The sequence below is a fragment of the Marmota monax genome, unplaced genomic scaffold (assembly GCF_021218885.2).
Source record: "Marmota monax isolate L192 unplaced genomic scaffold, Marmota_monax_Labrador192_F-V1.1 WCK01_AAM20220418_F8-fsc00284, whole genome shotgun sequence".
NCBI lineage: Eukaryota > Metazoa > Chordata > Mammalia > Rodentia > Sciuridae > Marmota > Marmota monax.
The window spans coordinates 1479909-1503177 of NW_026694275.1; the positions used below are offsets into that span (position 1 = coordinate 1479909).

At 46.1% G+C, this 23269-nt stretch overlaps 2 protein-coding genes across 2 annotated transcripts in view; one reads left to right on the forward strand and one right to left on the reverse strand.

Annotated features, from left to right (window-relative positions):
• The first annotated feature begins 2985 nt into the window (after positions 1-2985).
• On the forward strand, positions 2986-6922 carry Awat2 (acyl-CoA wax alcohol acyltransferase 2). Its single transcript, XM_058586300.1, has 7 exons — positions 2986-2998; positions 4346-4456; positions 4807-4877; positions 5116-5320; positions 5536-5710; positions 6347-6546; positions 6768-6922. Exons 1-7 carry the CDS (start codon positions 2986-2988, stop codon positions 6920-6922), a joined length of 930 nt encoding a protein of 309 aa, XP_058442283.1.
• Positions 6923-9037: 2115 nt separating this feature from the next.
• Positions 9038-23269, reverse strand: part of LOC124108619 (ectodysplasin-A) — an 82920-nt gene continuing 68688 nt past the window's right edge. The window contains exons 3-7 of the mRNA XM_046467105.1: positions 20207-20386; positions 18788-18822; positions 17750-17801; positions 14807-14937; positions 9038-13016 (exon numbers count right to left, since the gene is read on the reverse strand). Of these exons, the coding sequence (XP_046323061.1) occupies positions 12765-13016; positions 14807-14937; positions 17750-17801; positions 18788-18822; positions 20207-20386 (650 nt within the window). The 3' untranslated portion in view covers positions 9038-12764. The remainder of the gene's footprint in view (positions 13017-14806; positions 14938-17749; positions 17802-18787; positions 18823-20206; positions 20387-23269) is intronic.

The window sequence follows — 23269 nt, forward strand, 5'->3', positions numbered from 1 at the left end:
TATTTGGAATTCCTAAATATTACTATTCTCTTTCTTTCTTTCCTTCCTTCCTCTGTCTATGTCTGTCGGTCTGTCTGTCTCTCTCTCTCTCATATTGTGATGGAACCCAGGGCCTTGCATATGCTGGGAAATGCTCTACCACTGAACTAAAGCCCCAGCCCTAAATATTACTATTTTCTGATATAACTATTTTAGACACTATCTATGACTTTCTAATATTGAAGATGACTTTCTAATATTTCTATATACCTAAGATTGACTTCTTAATATTGACTTCCTAATAGTGAAGATGAGAATTTGGCTCTATACAACATTGCTAGAATTTCTTCTTTCCCCTCCCTCCCCAAATTGTTATAGCACAGATATTGATTAAATGCCTGGTCATACCTAGGAAATCTTAGTCACAATCAAACTCTTTAGTGTACCAAGATTATGTTTCTGCTCTTGTGTGACTTCTTGTTTTCCCTGGAGTTCATAATTGACTCATTTTAAATTTCTTTTGTTATCTGTTAGACATCTATTATTTATAACTAATTCATCTCCAAATTCCCCACAGACATTTTAATCTCTCAAAATATTCAAACATATTAGGAGTCTTTTTTTAATCTTTATTTTTATTTATTTATTTATTTTATTTTATTTTTTTTAAATTTTTTATTGTTGGCTGTTCAAAACATTACATAGTTCTTGATATATCATATTTCACAATTTGATTCAAGTGGGTTATGAGCTCCCATTTTTACCCCATATACAGATTGCAGAATCACATCAGTTACACATCCATTGATTTACATATTGCCATACTAGTGTCTGTTGTATTCTGCTGCCTTTCCTATCCTCTACTATCCCCCCTCCCCTCCCCTCCCCTCCCCTCCCCTCCCCTCTTCTCTCTCTGCTCCCTCTACTGACATTCGTTTGTCCCCCTTATATTATTTTTCCCCTTCCCCTCACTTCCTCTTGTATGTACTTTTGTATAACTCTGAGGGTCTCCTTCCATTTCCATGCATTTTCCCTTCTCTCTCCCTTTCCCTCCCACCTCTCATCCCTGTTTAATGTTAATCTTCTTCTCATGCTCTTCGACCCTACTCTGTTCTTAGTTACTCTCCTTATATCAAAGAAGACATTTGGCATTTGTTTTTTAGGGATTGGCTAGCTTCACTTAGCATAATCTGCTCTAATGCCATCCATTTCCCTGTAAATTCTATGATTTTGTCATTTTTTAATGCAGAGTAATACTCCATTGTGTATAAATGCCACATTTGTTTTATCCATTCATCCATTGAAGGGCATCTAGGTTGGTTCCACAGTCTAGCTATTGTGAATTGTGCTGCTATGAACATCGATGTAGCAGTGTCCCTGTAGCATGCTCTTTTTAGGTCTTTAGGGAATAGACCAAGAAGGGGGATAGCTGGGTCAAATGGTGGCTCCATTCCCAGCTTTCCAAGAAATCTCCATACTGCTTTCCAAATTGGCTGCACCAATTTGCAGTCCCACCAGCAATGTACAAGTGTACCCTTTTCCCCACATCCTCGCCAGCACTTGTTGTTGTTTGACTTCATAATGGCTGCCAATCTTACTGGAGTGAGATGGTATCTTAGGGTGGTTTTGATTTGCATTTCTCTGACTGCTAAAGATGGTGAGCATTTTTCCATGTACTTGTTGATTGATTGTATGTCCTCCTCTGAGAAGTGTCTGTTCAGGTCCTTGGCCCATTTGTTGATTGGGTTGTTTGTTCTCTTATTGTCTAATTTTTTGATAAATTTGTATAATCTGGATATTAGGGCTCTATCTGAAGTGTGAGGAGTAAAGATTTGTTCCCAGGATGTAGGCTCTCTATTTACCTCTCTTATTGTATCTTTTGCTGAGAAAAAACTTTTTAGTTTGAGTAAGTCCCATTTGTTGATTCTAGTTATTAACTTTTGTGCTATGGGTGTCCTATTGAGGAATTTGGAGCCCGACCCCACAGTATGTAGATCGTAGCCAACTTTTTCTTCTATCAGACAGCGTGTCTCTGATTTGATATCAAGCTCCTTGATCCATTTTGAATTAACTTTTGTGCATGGCGAGAGAAAGGGATTCAGTTTCATTTTGTTGCATATGGATTTCCAGTTTTCCCAGCACCATTTGTTGACCAATTTATTTATTTTTATGTAGTGCTGAGGATCATACTCAGGGCCTCACATGTGCAAGGCAAGTGCTCTAACATGAGCCACAAGCCCAGCCCCCACATCAGGAATCTTTAAGTCCCCCACCCCCACTCTTCTTATTTCTTTGAACACATCGCTGCTGGAGCCTAGCATTTTCTTGTTACCATCTGGCCTAACACAGGTCCTTGAGGCAACTTGGGTGCAAAATTTAAGAAGGTCCTCATTCTCAGGGATATGCAAGTGTTGGGATAGTGCTTGCACATCCCTAAGAGTGACTGTCTCCTTAAATTTTGTGTCCTGAGGACTATGCTCATTTCTTCCTAGCCCTGACCCTGCTTCATTGGATCAACATTTTCCTGGATCCTATGCCTTCCTCTTTCTGGGTTTACACCATAATTTTGGTGAAACAAATCCTCAAGGAGTTTTCTGAGAAAGGGATATGGGAGAGAAATGATCTGAGATTGTGTATATCTGAAATTGTATTCTACTTTCACATTTGATGAATAATTTGGCTATACAGAGTATCCCAGCTGTGTGTCAGGTAAGTCTAGAAGCTCCTTGAATCATTATGAGGTTATGTCCTGATAAAGCTATTGGAAGTTGAAAATATCTTAAATCAGAAATGAATTTAATATATCTAACCTACTGAACCTCATAGCACTGTAGAGTCTCAGTTGTTTATCTTTGTGATTATGTGACTGATTGGAAGCTGTGGCTTGCTGCCACTGCCCAGCATGCAAGAGAGGATCATACCACATATTGCTAGTGCAGGAAAATATCAAAATTCAAAAATTGGAGTTCAGTTTTTTTGAATGCATATCACTTTTACATCATCATAATGTTGAAACACTGTAAGTAAAACCATTATAATAAGTTTGGGACCATCTACATTTAAATCTAGAATTTCTTTGGTTCAATTTTTCAGAGAGTAATTCTCCCATCATCTAGTTGTGTAGGGGAGGAGATGAGACTTGCAGTTTTAATTCCTTGAGATAAATTCAACCACTGATTTTTAAAGCCTGTGCATCATCCCTGCCTTTTGGGACACTGGGTCCCTCCAAATTCCAAGTCTTTGCCAGATTCTTCAGTGCAAGCAGGCTTGCTTCTTGTAGGTATTCCCCTCATAGGCGCTTAGACTCCAGCTTTCTTTATTCTTTTTTAAAAACTTTTTTAGTTATATATGGACACAATACCTTTATTTTAATTATTTATTTTTATGTAGTGCTGAGGATGGAACACAGTGATTCACACATGCTAGGTAAGCGCTCCACCACTGAGCTACAGTCCCACTCCCAGTTTTCTTTATTCTTAATCACCTTCTCTTTCATCTATTTTACAACATGCAAATATTTGCAGATAGTTCTCATCCACTGTTGGGCCTCTCTTAATTATTTTTCTTCTTGTGGATCTATATTAAAAAACATTTTAGGGATAGTTTTCATGGGGCTCCAGCAAAAAGTCAAGACAAAAAGTTGTGTTCAATCTATTATGTTCAATTAGGAGTGTTTTCTGTCTTCTCTAACCTTGATTTTGACCCACTTTCCCACACAATCTTACCCACCGATGCTTTAAGCACTGAGCCCAATAATATTACCAAGTGTGGCTCCCTATGACTCATCTCCAGTAACTCTTTAGTACTCCAACATACACTATTCCTAGCTTCTTGGAGCTTAATGTGGCCTAGTACCTTCTTCTATCCCAGCTTTTGTTTTCCTTTGTTTCTTGTTTGCCATCTTGTATGCTTCCAACCTGCTGAAGTTGGGTCTTCACTTCCTTGGTGTCCCCTCCACTGAAGTCTTGCAGAGAAGATACAAAGAGAAAAACATGAGTTGGAGGAAAACTCTTCCGGGAGTCCCATCTTCTGATGGCTATAAGTGGCTACCTGCCATTGACCCCACTGCAGACAGAGCCAAGCTCAATGCTGGGGCAAGGTCCTGGGGATGGAGGGCTTACTGTGTGAAGCATAGTTGGAGAGGAGAGGAAAACTCCTTGACTTCTAGACTTGAATCAGGTTCCCAATGTCAGAGAGCAGAAGGGGACTGGGGACCTGAGCATGCAAACCATGTACTAGGGTGAGGGAGTGAGGTTTCAGTGGGCCTGGGTGAGAGTATGTGTGACTTGGTGGACAGAACTTGGGAGGGAGGGTAAGTGTGCAGGACTGTTCACAACTCATTATTTCTGGGCTGGGCTTCCTCCAGTGATCACTGTGCTCCTCATCAACCTCTACCTGGTGGTGTTCACACCATATTGGCCTGTCACTGTGCTCATTCTTACCTGGCTGGCTTTTGACTGGAAGACCCCTGAGAGAGGTAAGGGCCCTGTGCAACCGTGTTGCCATGTACCACATACAATTCCCTCTTCTCTCCTAATCCTGAGAGTCTTTGGCCAATTCCCTGGCAGCCCTTCAGCCTGTCTCTCCCTGGGCTAGAGAGGCTGAGGGAAGGGTTCCTTTTAAGGTGTCAGAAAAGGCCCCAGTTAGAACTGGAGTGGGTTAGGGAAGGGGAAGCTCATGAAACAGAAGCTCCCTGTCCTACATTGGCCCTGATATGCTTACCCAGGTTGTCACTTTTAAGAGGCCAGCAGCAGATAAGAGTACCCTGTGGCAAGGGAAGAGGACAGTGGGGTGGACAAAGCTGTGCTACATTGCTTCTGCTTTCAGGTGGTCGCCGGTTTCCCTGTGTGAGAAAGTGGTGCCTGTGGAAACACTATTGCAATTACTTCCCCATCAAGGTGAGTAGCCCCAGAGCCCCAGTGGGACCCCAGGCCAGTGCCAATTCCAGGGTCAGCAGCTGGGTCAGTTGTGGTGGTGGGTACCATCCATATCGGGGCCTATGAGAGTGATGCCTGCTGGGGTTGTACATTGCCCAACCTACATAGCCATTCCCAGAAGCCCTTTCCTTCCAGGTCTCTGGCCAACAGGAGGTCACTGCCCTGGCTGTAGCTCTCCTGACTCCACTTTCATCTACAGCTTTTGAAGACTCATGATATTTCCTCCAGCCAGAACTACATCCTTGCCTGCCACCCTCATGGGCTCATGTCCCATGCATGTTTTGGTAACTTTGCCACCGACAATAAAAACTTCACCAAGATGTTTCCTGGCATCACCCCTTATATGCTCACCCTGGGAGCCTTTTTCTGGGTGCCTTTCCTCAGAGAATACATAATGTCTACAGGTGAGTTGGCTTCTAGGGCATAAGGTCAAAAAGAAAAAAATGGGGAGGTGGGTGAGAGCAAGGCCAACTCCATGATCCTCTGATCCTGAACAGCTATACTAGGCTGGCCTAAAAGGAGGCTTCTAGCTCTTCCCCTCCCTTAAATACAGATGGAGGGGGGATGTTTGGTGGATTGGAACATGGCCAAAGACCTCTTGACTTTTTCTGCCTGCCAGGGGCCTGCTCTGTGAGCCAATCCTCCATGGACTTTCTACTTACCCAGAAAGGCACAGGCAACATGCTCATTGTGGTGGTTGGTGGCCTGGCTGAGTGCAGATACAGCTTGCCAGGCTCTTCCACCCTGGTCTTGAAGAACCGGTGTGGTTTTGTGCGCATGGCCCTTCGGCATGGGTAAGGACAGCTCCAGTCCAGAAGCAGGGGTGGTGGGGATCCAAAAGCCCAACGGGGAAAGAGGGAAGGATTTTGAGGAAGTGGTATCTAAAGAGGGAGGTGGGAATATACAATTTACTGTTACTAACCAGGGCCATAATAAACATATACAATTTGTATTTGTTATTGAAACAAAAAAGCAACCTTGTGTCCAAGTTGGAGTAGAGCAACAGCCAAGTCCTGGAGGCTTTTCTGCATATGGAGAAAGGGTAGATGGCCAGCCCTCAGCCTGTTCTCCCTCACATTAGCCTCTCATCTGGGCCAGTCCCTCTTGAAAAGGGGTCAGGCTGAAACCCCAGCTCAGAGAGAGCGAGCTTATCATGTGGGGTAAAGGGAAGGAAGCTGAATGAAATGGCCCTTGGGTTTTATGGAAATTCAGACCAGGGGGTTCCCAGGAGTACCTGGGCTTGCATCCTTGAGGTTGCTGCTGCTTTGCCTCCATGGGAAGCCTGGGCTAGGCCATGGAGCCCCCACACTCAGCCTGGACCTAGGTGCAGCTGGACTGAGATCTGGGGAGGCCTGCAGACAGACTGAGGGACTGCCTTCAGCAAGGTCCCTAACTTTCTGGGCATTAAAGAAGATGCTTTTTCCTTTCAGGGTGGCTCTAATCCCTGCCTATGTCTTTGGAGAGACAGACCTCTACAATCAGCACATTTTTACTCCTGGGGGCTTGGTCAACCGCTTTCAGAAATGGTTCCAGCGTGTAGTACATATCTACCCTTGTGCTTTCTATGGGCGTGGTTTCACCAAGAATTCCTGGGGCCTTTTGCCCCATGCCCAGACTCTAACCACCGTTGGTGAGTATCCCTTTCTATTGGCAGCATCAGTCGAGGATGCAGGATCCATTCTGAGGGGAGCTTTGGCTCTGGCTGTGCTCAGAGACAGGGAGGCTGGCTAGGATGCGTGGCAAGTTGGGGGCAAGGGTGGGGAGAAGCTGGGCTTGAGGCCTAGGGCACCTATTCTGAGGAATGAGCCATACTGATACTTTTCCTGTTCCCTCTTCTGTCTCCCCTGGCAGTCGGGGAGCCTCTAGCACTGCCCAAGATTGAGAATCCGAGCAAGGACCTTGTGGCTAAATACCACGCACTCTATATTGACGCCCTACGCAAACTGTTTGACCAGCATAAGACCAAGTTTGGCATCTCAGAGACTCAGGAGCTGGTGGTAGTTTGACAGACATCCCAGCAGCCTCGCAGCTTGGTTGGAAGATGTGAAACCTGTGAAAATAGGAGGTCGAAAGTCTCCTATCGGACTCCTGCTCTCGATTTGATCAGTCCTCATGGGGGGGGGGTTGTCCATGGGGGTGTTCTCTGTACTGGTCCTTCCACTTCCATCTTTCTCCTTTTAGCTCTTTGATTTCCCCTGAGGGCCATGGGGAGTTAGCTCCAAGAGGCAGGGATGCCCTAGGGTAGAGGTGCCCTGAAGGCTCCCTTAGAAGGCATCAGAATTGAGGAAAACAATGGACACAATAAAAAGCCCATCTTCAGATATTACGTGAGCCCCAACTAGTCTGTTCTGAGGGCTTTGGGTTCCAGCTCAAGTCTATCCTTGAAATCTCCAATAGCCCCATCTTTTTGCATCAGCCTCTTGTAGGACCGGGTGCTTTAAGAGCCAGTGGGCTTTGAGTTTAGGCTTTACTACCTTCAAGCCATGTGACCTTGAGGACAGTCTCCTCTGAGCCTCAGTTTTATCTGTAAAATGGGACCAATAATCCCTCCCCTACCTACCTCAAAGGCCATTGGGAAGAGCAAATGATACTGGATGTGACTGAACTTTATAAACTGGAGAGCTATACCAGATTATTCTCCAACCATTTCCTGTCCTTGAGTTAAGAATGCCCTCAATTTCGTGTCATCTCGATTTTAAAAGAAACTTAATAGTGTATGATCTTGTGTTGAAAGTTTAAGAAATGGCTACCAACTGCCACTCTTTATACATACTTGTTTTCCATCTCATAAAGCTATAGTAGAATGTGTCAGGCTCAGGCCTTATTTGCCATCTTTCCTTTAGCAACTTGACTGTACTTGCCTGGCCCTATGACTCTGTCCTTTGAGTACCTGTTTTCCAGTAGCCATAGAGTACTTTCCTTCCAAGTAGCAAGTCTCTCAGACTCTTGGCCCAGTGGATACTGCAATGACAGGTAACAAAATTTGGTCCACAGGGCCCTTGTTCTATCCCTGTTGAGTGGAACACCTTTTGGTCCAATGATTTACCTGCATTGAATTTTTCAATTTGGTCTAGAATACCCTGTATATAGTGTAACATACATTTTTGCCCTGGGTGCCTGCCTCATGTGATGATTTACACATGATGCGGCAAAAAATGCTTCCACTTTTTTGCTTTCTCTGGTACTTCTTGTGCCAGGGATTATGTGCTCCCTGAGTTATCATAAGGTGCTTTTGTTTTGTTTGGGTGTTGGGGATGGAACCCAGAACCTTGTACATGCTAAGGATGTGCTCTACCACTGAGTTATACCCCATGGTGTTTTGAAATAGTCTCCAAGTTTCCTGTAACTATTTTCCCTTTCAAAACAAAACAAACAAATAATCAAAAAATCCCCTTTAAGGCAGCCAGAGGACCATCTTGGGTTCCAACATCTGGCCTATGCACATCTGGCCTCTACAGATCAACCTGGGCTTCTGTGCTTACATGTCACATTCTCCATCTATACATTGGAGACAAAGGCTGCATTGGGTTGTGAAAAGTGACCAGAATGCTTTTGGGCTACATGTTTCTGAGTTCTCTTATCTGGTCCTCTTCCAGTGGGCCTCTTTCCTAGGACAAGCCTCCACAGGAAGAGCATGGACCAAGAGGCAGAGGCAGCAAGGTAGAGGGGAAAGTGTCCTGCACTGGGAACTGACAAGGCTGAAACACCTACTAGGTGGGTGGCCTTCCACACGCTGCTTAAAATCTTTGAGCATTGCTCTTCTCATCTGCAAAATGAGGTGATACCTTAATGATGAGCTGAAGGCTGGATTCCCCCAAGCTGTTTTCGGTCAAGGCCTGAAGTATCTGTTAGTCTCACATGCTGGTGTCCTTGCCCCAGGACAATATTCCTTTTGGCAGGACATCTAGCCTCCCGGGAATATGGTTCCAGTAGATCTAGGGTGATGGGGATGGGGGCATGTGGTTTGGAGCACAGAGAGGATGTGGGATGCTCCTGACAGGAAATTCAGACTATGTTCTTTCTTTTGTTCCCTCTGAAATGAGTGCCTTGGTCCCTTCTCTAGCTCAAGAGTGGCATAATTTGCAAAGAAGCACCTAGCCCATAGGAAGTGCTCAAACTGATTTCAAGAACAGGAGGGGGAAAGCGCTTTATTTGCAAAGAATAAACCATTAATTTACACAAACTTACATCCCAGTTTATATACATTATATATAGTTTATATACACAGTATCTCACACTGGATGCTGACCCCCCAAAAGCAGCAATGGGCCTGCTCCAGGCCATTATCACAACAAAGCCTACTCTCCCCTATCCCAGCTGGAGCTTTCTGAATAAAGAAATAACACACCCCAATGCCTCCTGGAGAGCCCTGAAATGGATTAAAAGAGAAAAAAATTGGGTTCCTTCTCTGTACTGGCAAGGCCTAGGGGAGCCTTGAGGCAAGGGTGGGACCTGAGGCAGCACTAGGGTGGCCTAAGAACTTCCTGGTACTGGGCCAATCTGGAACCTTTTAGTACACAGGCAGGAGCTGGGCAAATGTGTGTGTGGGGGGGCAGAGCAGAGTTCTGACGAAGGCTGCCTCTCTCCTCTCCCTGCCTGGCCAGGCTCCTTAAAGGGGCCAAGCACGTCCAGCCTTGAGTAGGTGGGTGGAAGAAAGAAGGTGGCCCCGTACAACAGGGGTGGCTCTTCTCCTTCCTTTTCTCTGCTGAATCTGGAGGTCAGAGCTTGCTCATCATTGGGAAGATCACCTTCCCTCTTTGGGCCTCGGTTTCCACATGAGTAAGAGGGTGGAGTGTAGGTCAGACTATATTCCCTCTAAAGGCCTTTTTAGTTTTAAATTTCTCTGAATCTTCTAGTTACAGAAGACACACACACTCACATGTGAGTGCATACAGGGTTTTTAGCCCTTTCCTGTTAAGCAAAAGAAATATGGCTCAGGATGGATGAAGTGGGGGAAATAAGGCAAATGCTACATTTTACAGGGAACCAGTAGCTGAGCAGCCTCCCACAGCTGCCTTTTGTACCAGCTTGGCTGTTGAAGCCAAGCAGCTGGCAGAGGTTCCTGCCATGCAATTCTCTTGCAAACCTGTCATCTGCTTCCCCTCCAATGTCCTTGTCCCATTCTCCACACTAGCCTTAGCCTTCTGGTAAATTCCCATCATCATAATTCCAAACTGTAAATCTATCTCCACATCCTCCAACAGTAAACTGCTTCACTACTTCACCCATGACTAGACCACAGCAGGGTTCCCCAGCTATTTCTTATTTCCTTTACCATCACTCCCCCTCTAGGGAGGGTTCAGAAAGAATGTGGGGTCCAGTGGGAATCCTGCTTTCCCTACAATCCCTTCCATATCTGGAGAATGGGATGGGTGTCAGACTGTCCTTTAGGGGTACAATTCAGAAGTTTTTTCCTCCTTTCTCCTCATACCCACTTGGCTTTAGAATCAGCCTTCTCTCGAATCTTCCCTGAGAGATGCTGATATTATCAAGGTCTCTGTGTTCTGGTAGAAAGAGATAAGGAGTCACTTAGTAGCTGTGAGGAGTCAGTGGGCTCCTGGTGGCTGTCTGTCTGTAAGGAGGACTTTGCCCACAGTAGGACTCCATTTGTGATGGCTGCTTGTTTTGTCAGATGGGTGAAAAGAACATCAGGGACTACCCATTATGGGGTCCCAGAGGCTGCTGCTTGGATGTGATGCCAAGAAGATTCTTCTCAGCAGCCTCTATGGCTGATGGCTGTTTCCCAAAGAGATGTTTGACTCTTTGCTACAAGAGCCCCTGACAGCCAAGAGAACTGGGATTACTATCAAGTAATGAAAATGGGCATCTCTGGGTTTCTCCCTAAGACTCTCAAGGATCTTGGTTCCATATCATCAACTTTATTGGTTCTCTATAGACCCCAATTCCACACAGTTCTATGGTGTAAGGGAATAATTTTGGAGTCAGACCTAGCTGACTTAAACTGGGTGAAATCTTAGTCAAAGCACTTCACCTCTCTGAGCCTCATCTAAACAATGGCATTTGAGATATTCTCTGCTCTGCCTTCTTCAAAGGAAACAATAAAAGAGAAAGTACTTTCCAAACTTTGAGAGGTTCTGCCAGTTCCTAGTACAATGGCAGATTGTGTAAGGCACTTTAAAGGAGCTGAGCCTGTAGCTTTCCTTGCCTCTGCCTCTGGTTGCAAGGCTGTCGTTAGCAACTGGACAATAGAGGCCCGGTCCACCACTTCTTGCCCTGACCCTTGAAAGGGAGACACATCTGAGAAAGAAATACCTGTTGTTCTTGGTAGATTCCAGTTGCCTGAAGGAATGTATTCCCATCTCCTCAGAAGAAAACAGATTTTAGGAACAAGAGGAGCAAACTGTACAAGGCTGACCCCACAGCGTTGGCCTGGACCTAGCACTTAGAAGCCAGGTTGTATCCAGGCAGGTAGAAATAAGGCCCTTGAATGGTCCTAGCATTTGACCTGGCAGGAAGCTTGGGGTTGGGCCAAGGTGCCTTTGGACCTGAGCTAGGGCACAGAACCCTGCCCAATGCCCAGATGCTGGCTTCTCCTGAGCCTGACTTCAGTGAAGCAGCAGGGGCTCTGGGGTGACTAAGCTCTAATAGGCCATTGGCTGCTGTCCTTTTGGATGAAGCCTGTCCTAATGATCACTTGGGTTGCGGCAACTTGGACAAAACTCCCCTGTCTTAACCCTACCTCTTGCCCTTTCTAGGCCAGGTAGTAAAACTCTGCTTTGCTGATGCCCAAGGGCAGTCTAGGGTTTGGGAATTCAGAAGGCTACTGTGGCAGCTGACTGTTAAGAGTCACAAATATTAGAACTTGACTTAGGGACGTTTGGAGGTCATCCAGTCCAACCCCTTGCCCCCAGACACAGTTTGATTAGAATTAGATGAATACTACTTGTATTGTTTAGTAAATGGAAACTTCTCTTTGTGCCCAGGTAAGCTAAAGAATATCCCAGACTCACATAAGCACAGGTCCCAGGTTAGGCACCTGTCTCAGACAGAGGTAGGCTCTGTGGAGAAAGAAGACAGGAGTTCTAGTCAGATTGGGGCAGGTGCAATTGAGAGGGGGACCCTAGGGAGTTTTCTGAGCATGCAGCATAGCTGTAAACAAAGAGACATGTGGCCCCAAGTACCGATTCAGAGTCTTATGCAGGCAGGTTTGTGGCTGTTCCTGCAATGGTTCCCTGGCAGAGCTAAGTTCCCGTCTCTGGAGCCCAGAAAGCTGCCACAGTGTGGCTCTCAGCCTGAGTGGGAAGGGCTCCCTGACCCTCTTGCAGGTCACAGTGCAGAGCAGCAAGAATGCTTCCACTGCCAAGGACACTTGCTTGGCAGGTTTTTCCCCTGGTCTCTGCCACCAGCACCTATCTTTTCCTTCCTGGCTCTCTCCTTAGGCTGTAGCCTAATGCCACCCTTGCCCCACCCCCAGCCAAGAGAGGAGCAGCAGCACCCTTGGGATCACCCCCAGAGTCTGGAGTGCACCTTCACTTTCTCTGGTCCACTGCCCTGGATCCTCATTTTAGTGCAACAATGATAAATCTGACAACAGGGACCTCGGGGTTGAAGAGTCATGCCATAAGCCAGTCAATAAGGAGCCAAAGAAGGTTTCTGCTTTCTGTAAACCCTGGGGCTCCATCAACTGTCCTGTTAAATCAAAGTCATTCTGGAAAATCAAGCAGGCCTTATCATCCTGGAGTCACTGGGGAATAAATAGCACAGGGGCGTTTCTCTCTGTGGCTGCAACGCCAATATACCTCACTCCACAGCAGCACTTAGAGGTTCTGGGAGTCCCGGCTCCCAAACCTGGGGCAGGGACATGGGCAGGGGCAAAATGGGGGGAGTCTAGGATGCAGGGGCTTCGCCCAGCCTGATGGCCCCAAAGAAGGTGGTGTGCTTGCTCATATTGATAGAGATGTCGGCGTGCACCATTTTCACGGCGATCTTCTGCCGGGCCTTGAGGAGGCAGACACCCGCAGTATAGCAGGTGTTGTAGTTGGTCTTGCCTGTTTCGATGCTGCGGGTGCACTGCAGGAAGGGCTTCTCATCCACCACCACCTCATAGCTGGCAAAGTCAGTGAAGTTGATGTAGTAAACCTGGGTGAGAGGCAACAAGAAGGGATTGGGGAAGAGAGGAAAGAGAGGGTGGGGGCCCTCCCCTATAGTGACCAGACAGGACCCTCTGAGATGAGCTGCCAGTGTACCTTGTAGAGGGAGCAGTGCCACTTGAAGGCATGCTAGTGGGCCAATAGGAGCAGCAGGGTGATAGGTTCATGCACTGTCTTTCTCCTATTCCACGGGGCTCAGGTGGCTGAGCAGACCTTTCTTACAACAGCACACCTGTCACAAACTCTGTGAGGGTAAAATATTGTGCCTGGTTTGCCCCTTCAACACCTCCTCACCCCATCTCTGGTATGAAGCACAGTGATCTGTACACCTTAGGTGCTCAATCAGTGCTTGATTAATGCTCTAGATAAAAATTAACTCCCAAGTTCAAGCCCCAATGACTATGTGCTACTAAACTTAGAAGTCACTGATCCCCAGGGAGGTCATAGTAATGGTATTCCATTTTCTCAGCTCTTTAACAGAAGCCCCTTCAGCTTGCAGCAGCCCCTCTCAGCACTAAACTCCTCTCCCTAATCACAGGACCCCTTGACACTCCCATTAGATGACTAAGGAAACAGATCCAGAAAGATGGTGAGCCATCCACCACAAATGATATATCAAATTTGGAAGGGCAGAACCCAGGTACCTAACTTCACTCCCATGGCCAGGAGGAGACACTAACCTATGCTTGATGGCTTGGTGTCACAGGGATTTTCCTAGCCTGCATGGGCCTCTCTCAATTCTCCCCTACATTTAGAAAAGTAATTTTTTCCATCTGCATTACCCTTAGTCATCATGCCCCATCCCCTTTTGATTATTGGCCACCACCAATGTCTGTAGGACATTGGGGTCATACCCACATGCCCCATAGGGGTTGAGACCATCTGACACCCTAAATCGCTTTATGAAAGCTAGGAGCTGTGTATTCAGGTGCTATATTATCTCTTGGGTCAGGACCAAGCTATGCCAGGATGCTCAGTGTGCCCAGCAAATGCTTATTGACCCACCTTCTCTGGCCACTCTCCTGTGAGACCCATCTGTTGGCTCCGTAGTCCTTCTGTCCATCCGCCTGCTTGCTGCCCACCCCAGAGAAGCCCCAATCTCAAGGCTTATCTACTTCTAACTCTGTGGAGACCCCCCCCAGTGGGGGCACCCAATGGGGAATGGCAGTGGATGGGCACTGGCAGACCTGGGGAGTGGGCCCAGGGCAGGGAAAGGACAAAAAACAGAGGGAGAAAGGCCTGGGAGAATGACAGAAGGAAGGAGGCAGGAATAACAGAAACAGAAAGAGAGAGACACAAATGGGAGAAAGAGGAAGGAAAGAGTCAGAAATGTTTTTGAGGTGGAGAGAAAGTCCGCAGGAGCACAATTCATTATAATGCCCAAGCTAGCAGTGTTGTGGGAAGCAGTTCTCAGCAGCCCTGGAACTGACTCTCAAAAACTATGCTGAGACCAAGCTCAAGTTTGGCAGTAGAACCAAACAGTTCAGAGGGAAACAAGGGCCTGGGGCCCTGCAGGAGGGAATCAGATAGTAGGATGTGGGAGGGGCCTCTCTTCAGTTCTTCCATGATACATGGCTAGGAAAAAAAAATGAAGCAGCCCCCGCACCTCATTCATCCTTACAACACCCTCCCCCAGGGAAGTACCCTTTCACCCCCACCCAGCCTGCCAAAGCAGGAAGTTAGTCAATGGATAGTCTTGGCTGTCTCCATAGTGCCCCTATGTGGCCTGCACCGGATCTGCATTCTGGATATAAGAGTTAGGCCTAAGACCGTACTCACTTCTACCTGACTATAGATGAAGTAGGTGCCGTCCACCAGTACCTCCAGCTCCCCGCTGCGGGGATGTAGCTTAAACACCTTGGGGTTCATAGTGATGCGAGACCAGTCATTGAGCACTCCACCTGAAAGATCTCAGTATGAGAGAAGGGCAGTCAGTCAGTACATGTCAGAATAATCTGGGCAATAGAAATAAATACCAAACAGTACACAATCCCCTACCCTGCCCCAGATGACTAGGAAGGCCCAGAGGCCAAGCTTTAAGAAGAGCATTTGGAAGCAGGGAAGTAGTGCCGTTTATTAAAGGACTCCTGGGCCTGCCTCAGAGCCCTGTGTTTTGCCTTTCTTTCTTCACCCCTCCTTTCCTGACTCTTTTGTCTGAAAGAGTATTTAACCAACACCTTCCAGTTAGAATTTGGAGTGCTGGTGGTAAGAGAAGAGTGGGCACTCTTCTTTTCTTTCTTTCTTTTTTTTTTATGGGGCCTGCACAGGCAAAATTCAGACACTGAGTGGCAGGCTAGGTCTTATTATTCAGTTTTACTCTCCCAGCAGTAGCTCCTGAATCCCTCTCCTGTTTCATAGGTTCTCCTCCTTAAGAGAGTCCTTTTTATGGTTCCTCCACACCCACTCCTTTCTGGAAAGCCTCCCTGGGTCCTCAGGCAATTACTCAGCCCAATGAATGGTCTATCTGGAGAACATTTAAGGATCAGAGGTGATTGAGACTCCATGTCAGCTGGAGCTAGTGACCACCAGTAATCAAGCCCCATAGGTGTGAGGGATCTTTAAGAGAGTGAGGGATAGACTGCCAGGTTGCAGTAGACCAGCCAGAAGGATAGGGGAGGGTGTCTGGGAGTTGAGGCACCCTTGGCAAGGCATCTATCTCTTGGCTCTACCTCAGTCAGGGGGAGCCAGCACATGAGGGTAGAGGAAAACTTCCCTTTTTCATCCTGCAGAAAAAGGGATATTATTTCCTACTATGACAGGGTGGAGTGGAGGGAACCCAAGTTCATGGAGCCTTTTCCCCCTCTCAGCCATCCATTTTTCACCCAAGAAATTATGTTTTGAATATCCATCCTTGGTCAGTCTCAGGAGGCTGCCTCTCCGAGGTGTGAGGAAGAGGCCTCTGGAATAGGTGGCCATGTTTCCTCAAGGTGATACATACATAGGATGGAGTAGGAGGAGTTGCCCTGGCTCCATCTCTTCAGTGGACTACTCTGGATGATGTCCTGTCACCGCTGACTCCCTCACTTCTTCTGGTGGAACTAAAGGTCAGCATGGTCAACTACTGGGGAGTGGCCAAGGGGGGCTGGAAACAGTCTTGCTATATGTTAGCAGGAACAAAATCAGTAGCTGCTGGCACAGAATAAATACTGAGGCCATCACTCCAGACACCCAAACAAATCTATTCCCTATGTGTCCCTGTCCTCCCTGGACAGATGGTAATCATGGCCCACTCCAGGCTCTGGGGCCCATGGCACCTGGTCCCCAGCAGGACTGCTAGGATTTTGGTGCCATTCTGCTCATTTTTTGTGCTTATGAGGCTATTAAGTCAGACATCCAGGTGGCAGGCAAGGGGAGTAGCTAAGTCCAATCATTAAGGAAACTCAGCACAACCAGTTCAGGACTGACTTGGCTCTTAAAAGCTGTCCCCATATAGCAGGTTTCTTGGCCTTCATTTACCATCTCCATACTCACAACCCCTCCCTTTCAGTCCAAGCTCTGCAAGCATCTGGCATCTTGGCTAGCTTGCTATTTCCTAAGGCTCCTGGGGGTTCTTGCATTTTAGGCTTTGGGCACCCTGGGGACTGGACATTATTTCAAAGTGCTGTTCTTTAATGAATGTTCATGTCTCTTTGGGGAAGAAAATTAACCTAATCATTCAGTGGAGTGGACATACATATCACCGAAGGAGCATAACACAGTACAAAGAGCCAGGCAAACAGTTTCAAATCTCAGCTCCTAAAAAACTATGACATCTTGGCCAGTTAATTAACCTCTCTGAGTTTTGCTTTCTGTCTCTGTAGAAAGGTGCTAATACCTACCTCATAGGGCAGTTGTGAGGGTCAAATGAAATAAAAAACAAAGAAAGCATGTTGAAAACTCTAAAGTACCATACAAACATAAGCCACATACATTATTATGGTATTATCCAATCCCTATGGGACTCTGTTTCCCCACCTCCCTCTCTCTGTTTCTCTGGTACCAGGCATTGAACCCAGGGGTGCTTAACCACAGAGCCACATCCCCAGCCCTTACATTTTATTTTTTTTTTAAATTTTGAGACAGGATCTTTTAAAGTTGCAGGGCATTGCTAAATTGCTGAGGTTGGCCCTGAACTTTCAGTCCTCCAGCCTTAGCTTCTGGAGTCCCTAGGATTACAGGCATGTGCCACCACACCCAGCTATTTCTCCATCTCTTAAATGCAGGGGTTACATTAAAGCAGTGTTCCTCAACCTCATTAAACATGTTCTCCCTTTTGGTAGACACTAGCATCTCATACTCCCTAGGGATTCTAACATAATCCTCATTCTCTGAGAAGCACCCCCACTCATTCTCTTTTTAGAGTGATCACACAAGAAGAGCTCAATTTTATGTAGTTTTCCCATCTCGAATTTGTATTGTGAAAGTGTTTATCAAAGTACTCATATCTCTATGGCGACTCTGATATAGACTCCATCCTTCAAGAATATCTGGATGGATTATGTCTCAAGTCCCTTTCAGTTCCCTCATCAGTGAATTCTAAATGCAATTTAGGTGTAGCAACTGATCTTGGTGCAAGCCATTACTGTGGATAGACAGTAGAGGGCACGATGGAGTAGAGAATGGCCTTCTATGCCAAGGGTACCTCATAGGCCTGGGAGGAACTAGGCTGGACAATTATTTGGAGGCTGGGGATGAGGGAGGAGAGATGCTCCTTTCAGGGAGGCAGCCTACTTTGATTCTTACCATTCTTGACTTGAATTGCTGACCCTTGGCCCTGTAGATGCACCACAGCTGGCTGGGAGGATGAAAAAGATAAAGAGTAGTCACTGTAATAGTTTCTCACTCTGCCACGGTTCCCAGGTTTCTATCCCTCATTTCTAAGTCTTCTTTTGTATCCCAATTCTTATTCCTCTCCCCGGTCTTGGGATGTTAGTGACTACATTTCTACTAGAGGGCAATATAATTTTGTAGCTCTGCCACTTCCACGCTATGTGACTTCAGCTAAATATAGTGCCTCTGAGCCTCATTTCCCCAACTGTAAAATGGGAATTATTAGAATCTCTGGCTTCTCTCACAGGGAAAAATGGGGATTATAAGAATCTCTGGCCTCTCTCATGGGGACGTCTGAGGATCAAATGAGGTGATGGATATAAAATGGCCCCACGAAGCCATCGTGCACTGTGCAGCTGTGTAGATTTATCACGGTGGCCAAACAGCTGTAGTGAGGGTGGCTGAGATGAGACAAAGCCAGGCAAGGCAGCAGAACCTGCCAACAGAGACAGATTAGGAAGCTCAAAGACTAGGGAGGAGGCCCTGGAGCCATTAAGGCAGAAGCCTAGGCTGGGCTTGGCTTGGAGGTAGTTGGCTATTTTTCAAGGACACACTCTTAAACTCCTCAGCTCTGTCTCCTAGGCACTTTGAGTGCCAACTAGGTGTCTGGGGTATGTGGGGAGTCGGAGGCCAAGGTGAACATTCCTGACTGTTGGCTCATTTCCATTCACTACTAAGTCTAGCTCTGGTGACCCTCTGTCTCCTGTGGAGTGAGGGGGAAAAAGTCCCATAGCTAAAGGTTCCCACAGGTTCCCATAGCTAAAGGCAGGCCCTGAGACAAAGTTTTTCTATTCATAGACATGGGAGGGGTCTGTAAGTGAAAATCCTCAGAACCTCCAAGATGTCTTCACCAAATAAAGCTTCAGGAAATTTGGTAGGGAGCTGCCTGAAAGTCTGCTCTAAGCCTGTGGCCTTCCCTGTGCCCCAGGAAGACAGAAATTCCCAGCCAACCTGGTTTTCTCGACTTCCAGCTTTATCAGCAGCACCTACAAAATAGGACAGGACAATAAGAGGGTGTACTCTTTCTACCCTTTCCCCACCCAGTAGCCAGTGGCACTGAACCTTGCTCCTTGGGGCCAGCCCTGTCTGAGCTTTCTTCCCTAAGTCTTAGAGCTGTGGGGAGAGTCAGAATGCAATGGGGGGCCCTGGGAAGTGAGAGGATGCCCTTTCTTTCTCCTTTCTGTCCCTGAACTTCATCTTCAGTAGGCATGGCATCCAGCAGGGAAGCTGGCCTCTTGCCAATACAGGCCTAAGGTAAGCCCCACTGAGAACCCGTGGAGAGTGATGCTGTCTGTTAATAGTCTTCATGGAGCCCATAACCATTTATAAAGATCTGGTTTCTTTAATTGTCTCTTCCTCCTCTAGGACATAAACTCTACAGGAACAGGGACCACTCAGCAATGTATTTCTCCATACACAGAAAGTGCTCAATTAATATTTGTGGAATGATTGGATTAAAAAACCAACTTTGTCTCTTGTGGCCATGGTAACACTGCTTAGCCCTATTTGAATTCCAAGTTAAAGAATATGAGTCCTGCTGCTGAATTCTCAGACCTAGAGAAATTGGCTATAAAGAGTCCATTTCTTTTAAACCCCAAGGTACAGGAAGTGAGCAGGAGAAAGAGATAACTACTGACCTAAGTCCAGTCTGACTCCTGTCAACTCCAATTAGGCAGGTCTGAGTCTGCAGCCATACCTTTTGGCTGCTCTTCTGGGCCCCAGGAAAAAGATGCAAAGGGATGAAATGGCATTTAGGCAGTATTGTGGGATAAGGATCTAGTGCAAGAAGCATTTTGTTGCAGAACAGGATGGCCATGATGCCTTGGTCTGCTGGATTCACAGTCTGAGCGACTCATAAATTTCCAGCTACTTAACCATCAGTGACTACTTCTCTACATCTATAGGAAAGGTACCTCAGAGTTCAAGGGATGAAACTACCCTCCAGCCTTCAACATCTCTCCCTATAATCTGTTTCCATGCAAGCATCCGTATGTGGAGCTAGATGCTGGGAATCAGAGCAGACCAACTCCATCCTCCACAGGAAACCCAATGAATCATCATGGCCCCTCTCTCTGGCTCATGTAAATTTACTGGTACACTATAGGGAGGCCTAAAGTCAAGGGATATTGTGATGGAAGATTTCACATGGGGCAAGAACAGGTAGCCTGTCATTGACATACAAGAAGGTAGAGTAGGCCAGACTCTTCTGGCTTGTCCAATTCCTAGCTCTACACTGGGAAAGGAGACCTGCGTTTCTTATTGCACATCAATCCCATCACCACTATTTGAAACCATTCTCAGGATCACCCTCTCTTGCTCTGTAAAAGTATTGATAAGGTGCTTGGGGGGTGAAGAGACAGGAGAACTCACCAGAAGGTCCCTGGAGGCCAGGGGGACCTTGAGGACCGGGAGGACCTGGAGGACCAGGTGGTCCCATGACAGTTGTTCCTGGAATTCCAGGAATTCCTGGAATCCCTGGGGGTCCCTGAGGTCCTGGTGGTCCTGGAGGTCCTGGGGGACCATTGGGCCCAGGCGGCCCTGCCTTCTTTCCTGGAAAAAAAAAGAATCAGAGTTACATTTGTAGTTATTTGCTACTGAGAGTGCACTGTCAGGAGTATATTGTCAGGAGTTCTAGAGACTTTCAATGACATAAAATCAGCCCTCTGGCTGGGAGTTCCTGATAAAGAGCTGGACACTTTTATCACGCATACCCTACCCCTTCTCTCAGTTGGATAGGAAAATACAGAAATAAATGGACCTCAAGGAGCTCAGTCTAGTGGGGAAATAGTCACAGAATAGTAGGAGTGCTACATTAATGGTAAGGACCAAATGCTGAAGAGGTCAGGGGAGTCTTGAAAGAGAAGGTTACAATTCAGCTGAGTCCAAAGGACAACAACTACCAAGCAGTCAGACCTATGGGTCACTTTGTGGTTCTTTACAGAACTGGGCCATTGTTGAAGAGTGTGGGACTTTCATGTTAACTCCCTAGTTTGGTGGATTTGATGTGGATGACAAGAGGAAGCTGGACAGCCTGACCTCAGGAATGCCATTGGCTCTGGGAAGACACTTACTGGAGTCAGGATATGCAGGAGATGGGGGTGGGGATGGGGATGGGGGCAGTGCTAGCTGGGAATGAGAAATGGATGGGGAGGGAGGAAAGGAGGAGAGGGAAAAAGGGAGGGAGGGAGCTAAGAGTGATTGAGGATATTGAGAAACAACAGGAAGTAAGGGGAGGCAGAGTAGAAAGAACTGAGGAGAAGGCAGCAGGCATTGCTTTCTCAGCTGACCTCTCTAAACTCTATTTTTAAAGATCTCTGGGAAAGGAAATTCTGCAAACTCCCTTGGTAACATGTTCCAATGTTTATCACCCCTCACTGCTCACTGTTAGGAAGTTCTTTGGTAGATATAACTGAAATCCCTCCTATGGCAGCTTAAACTTTTATTCCATCCTTTGTGTAGACAGAGAAGAATAGTTAGCATCATTGACATAATAACCTTTATACACTCAAAGACATTAGGTTACCCATCAATCTCTATTTTTCGTATGCTAAATAATCCAACTTCCCAGAGTCTTTTCTCAGAGGCCCTATTCTCAAATGTATTATTCATTATAATCACCAACTCCACTCCCTTCTGTCCTCACTATATTTCCAGAACAATCTCAGTCCTTCTGTTTCATATTCTTGTCCTTCGAACATTTCCACCCAGATGTAGTCATGCTAAATGAGACTTAAACCCAAACCTCCAGCTCTTTCTGTTTACTTCTCTGCTCTGAGCAGCTCCACTTGAGGACTGCAGCTAGTCACTCAGAAGTCAGTGTCTTCTTCTTCCCTTTACCACCCTCTCACAATTTTGTGGAAGTCCCAGGAATGGAAGCCTTTTACAGGACTCCACGACAATGCCTTCAGCTGAGGTAGTTTAATTTTAAAGACAACCCTTTCTTTAAAATCTTCATACTGACTCCAACTCCCTGCTCATCAGACTCAGCCTGCAAAATCCTGTACTGACTTATCAGGTCCTCCTTTGAAAATAATGCCTCATGTCCAAGAAACCAAATCCTCATGACAAAGCCACTCAAGAGGCCAACTGTCCATGTTTATCCACATCTGCATTTGGAATGAAAGAACAGATCACTTTTCTCCAGGGAGTTAAATAAAGGAAGGTCTGGAGAGTATCTCTCCCAGAGTCCCTGTAGCCTTAAAGACCTAGAGGTCTGAGCTTTAGAGTTTTCCCTGAACTTAGCAGCAGAAGATTGGATCTGCTCAGTTTCTACATCTAGCCAATTTTAAGATGCTGAACAGGAAAACCATCTCCCTTCAGATTTGGACTGCTTCCAAATCAGGCTTATTTGGCGCCCAAGTTTCAATTCTAGCTAGTGTAGTGGAAAGAAGTGGAATCTGTACTCCGGAGATAAGAATGTAAGCCCCAGCTCTGCCATAGTCACACTTGGGGCATATCCCTTCCTCTTCTTGAGCCTTAGTTTCTCCATCTGTGAAATGAGGAGGTTGGCCTCAATGATTTCCTTAAGTTTCTTCCTGAGACTAAGGTTCCCTAGGAGGACTGACCTACCCTTAGCAGCCAGGAAACTTTCCTAGCTTGGTTGTAAGGCTTGCTTCTCCTTCATTATTTTTGGGTGGAGTAGACACAAAAGATGGTGCATATTAGGCCATCCTGTATCTTAGCATTTTTGGGCCTAACAGAGATTTTTCCAGCTAGAGGGTGTTCTGTGGGTAGCAAAAACTTCAGCTTCAAGAATGTGAGTCTCCTGTAATTGCTTAATGTAATTTTGGAAGAATTACAGCCAGAAACTCCTCCAGTCCAAGAGAATAATGGTTGCAGTGTAAACAGAGAATGTTCACTTATGAAAATGTTAGAAGGCATTTGAGAAAAAGTTCCTGCTGTGATCTAGTTGTGCAGCTGGTCTTTGCCTCTCTGCAATCAGGGAAGTGTGCTTCTCATATTTGCATACTTATAGAAAGTTAGGCCCAGGGAAGAGCATGTTCAAAATGACCTCTGGACCAGAGGCTGACTTTAGATGATTGAATTCCTTCTTCAGATTTCCTAACAGAATATTTCATGATACAAAAGTCTAGAGACTTTCATGCTTAGAAAGTTACCCTGTGTAGTCCTAGAAGAATATGCATATTCCTTTCAAAGTTGAACTTCATCAAAGGGACAGTTCCCTAACATTTTAGCAAATCCCTAAATATTGCAATCACAACCAAATTGAGAGAGAGAGAGAGAGAGAGAGAGAGAGAGAGAGAGAGAGAGAGAATATGAATGAATTATAGAAGTAGGAAAATTCCATTAAAGTGTGAAAATTAAGGGAATAACTCAATTTAACTCTTCAGACATGGGCCTATTCACTGTGTCCAAGGAAATCCATGTTAAATAGTTTCTAAATCACTTTCAGCTAAAGTAAATGCTTAAAGC

Bases quoted from the DNA above. Each gene is read 5' to 3' on its own strand.
- Awat2 (XM_058586300.1), top strand. The intron at 4,457-4,806 runs GTAAGGGCCCTG...TTCTGCTTTCAG, and splicing joins CTGGAAGACCCCTGAGAGAG to GTGGTCGCCGGTTTCCCTGT. The intron at 6,547-6,767 runs GTGAGTATCCCT...CTCCCCTGGCAG, and splicing joins CCAGACTCTAACCACCGTTG to TCGGGGAGCCTCTAGCACTG.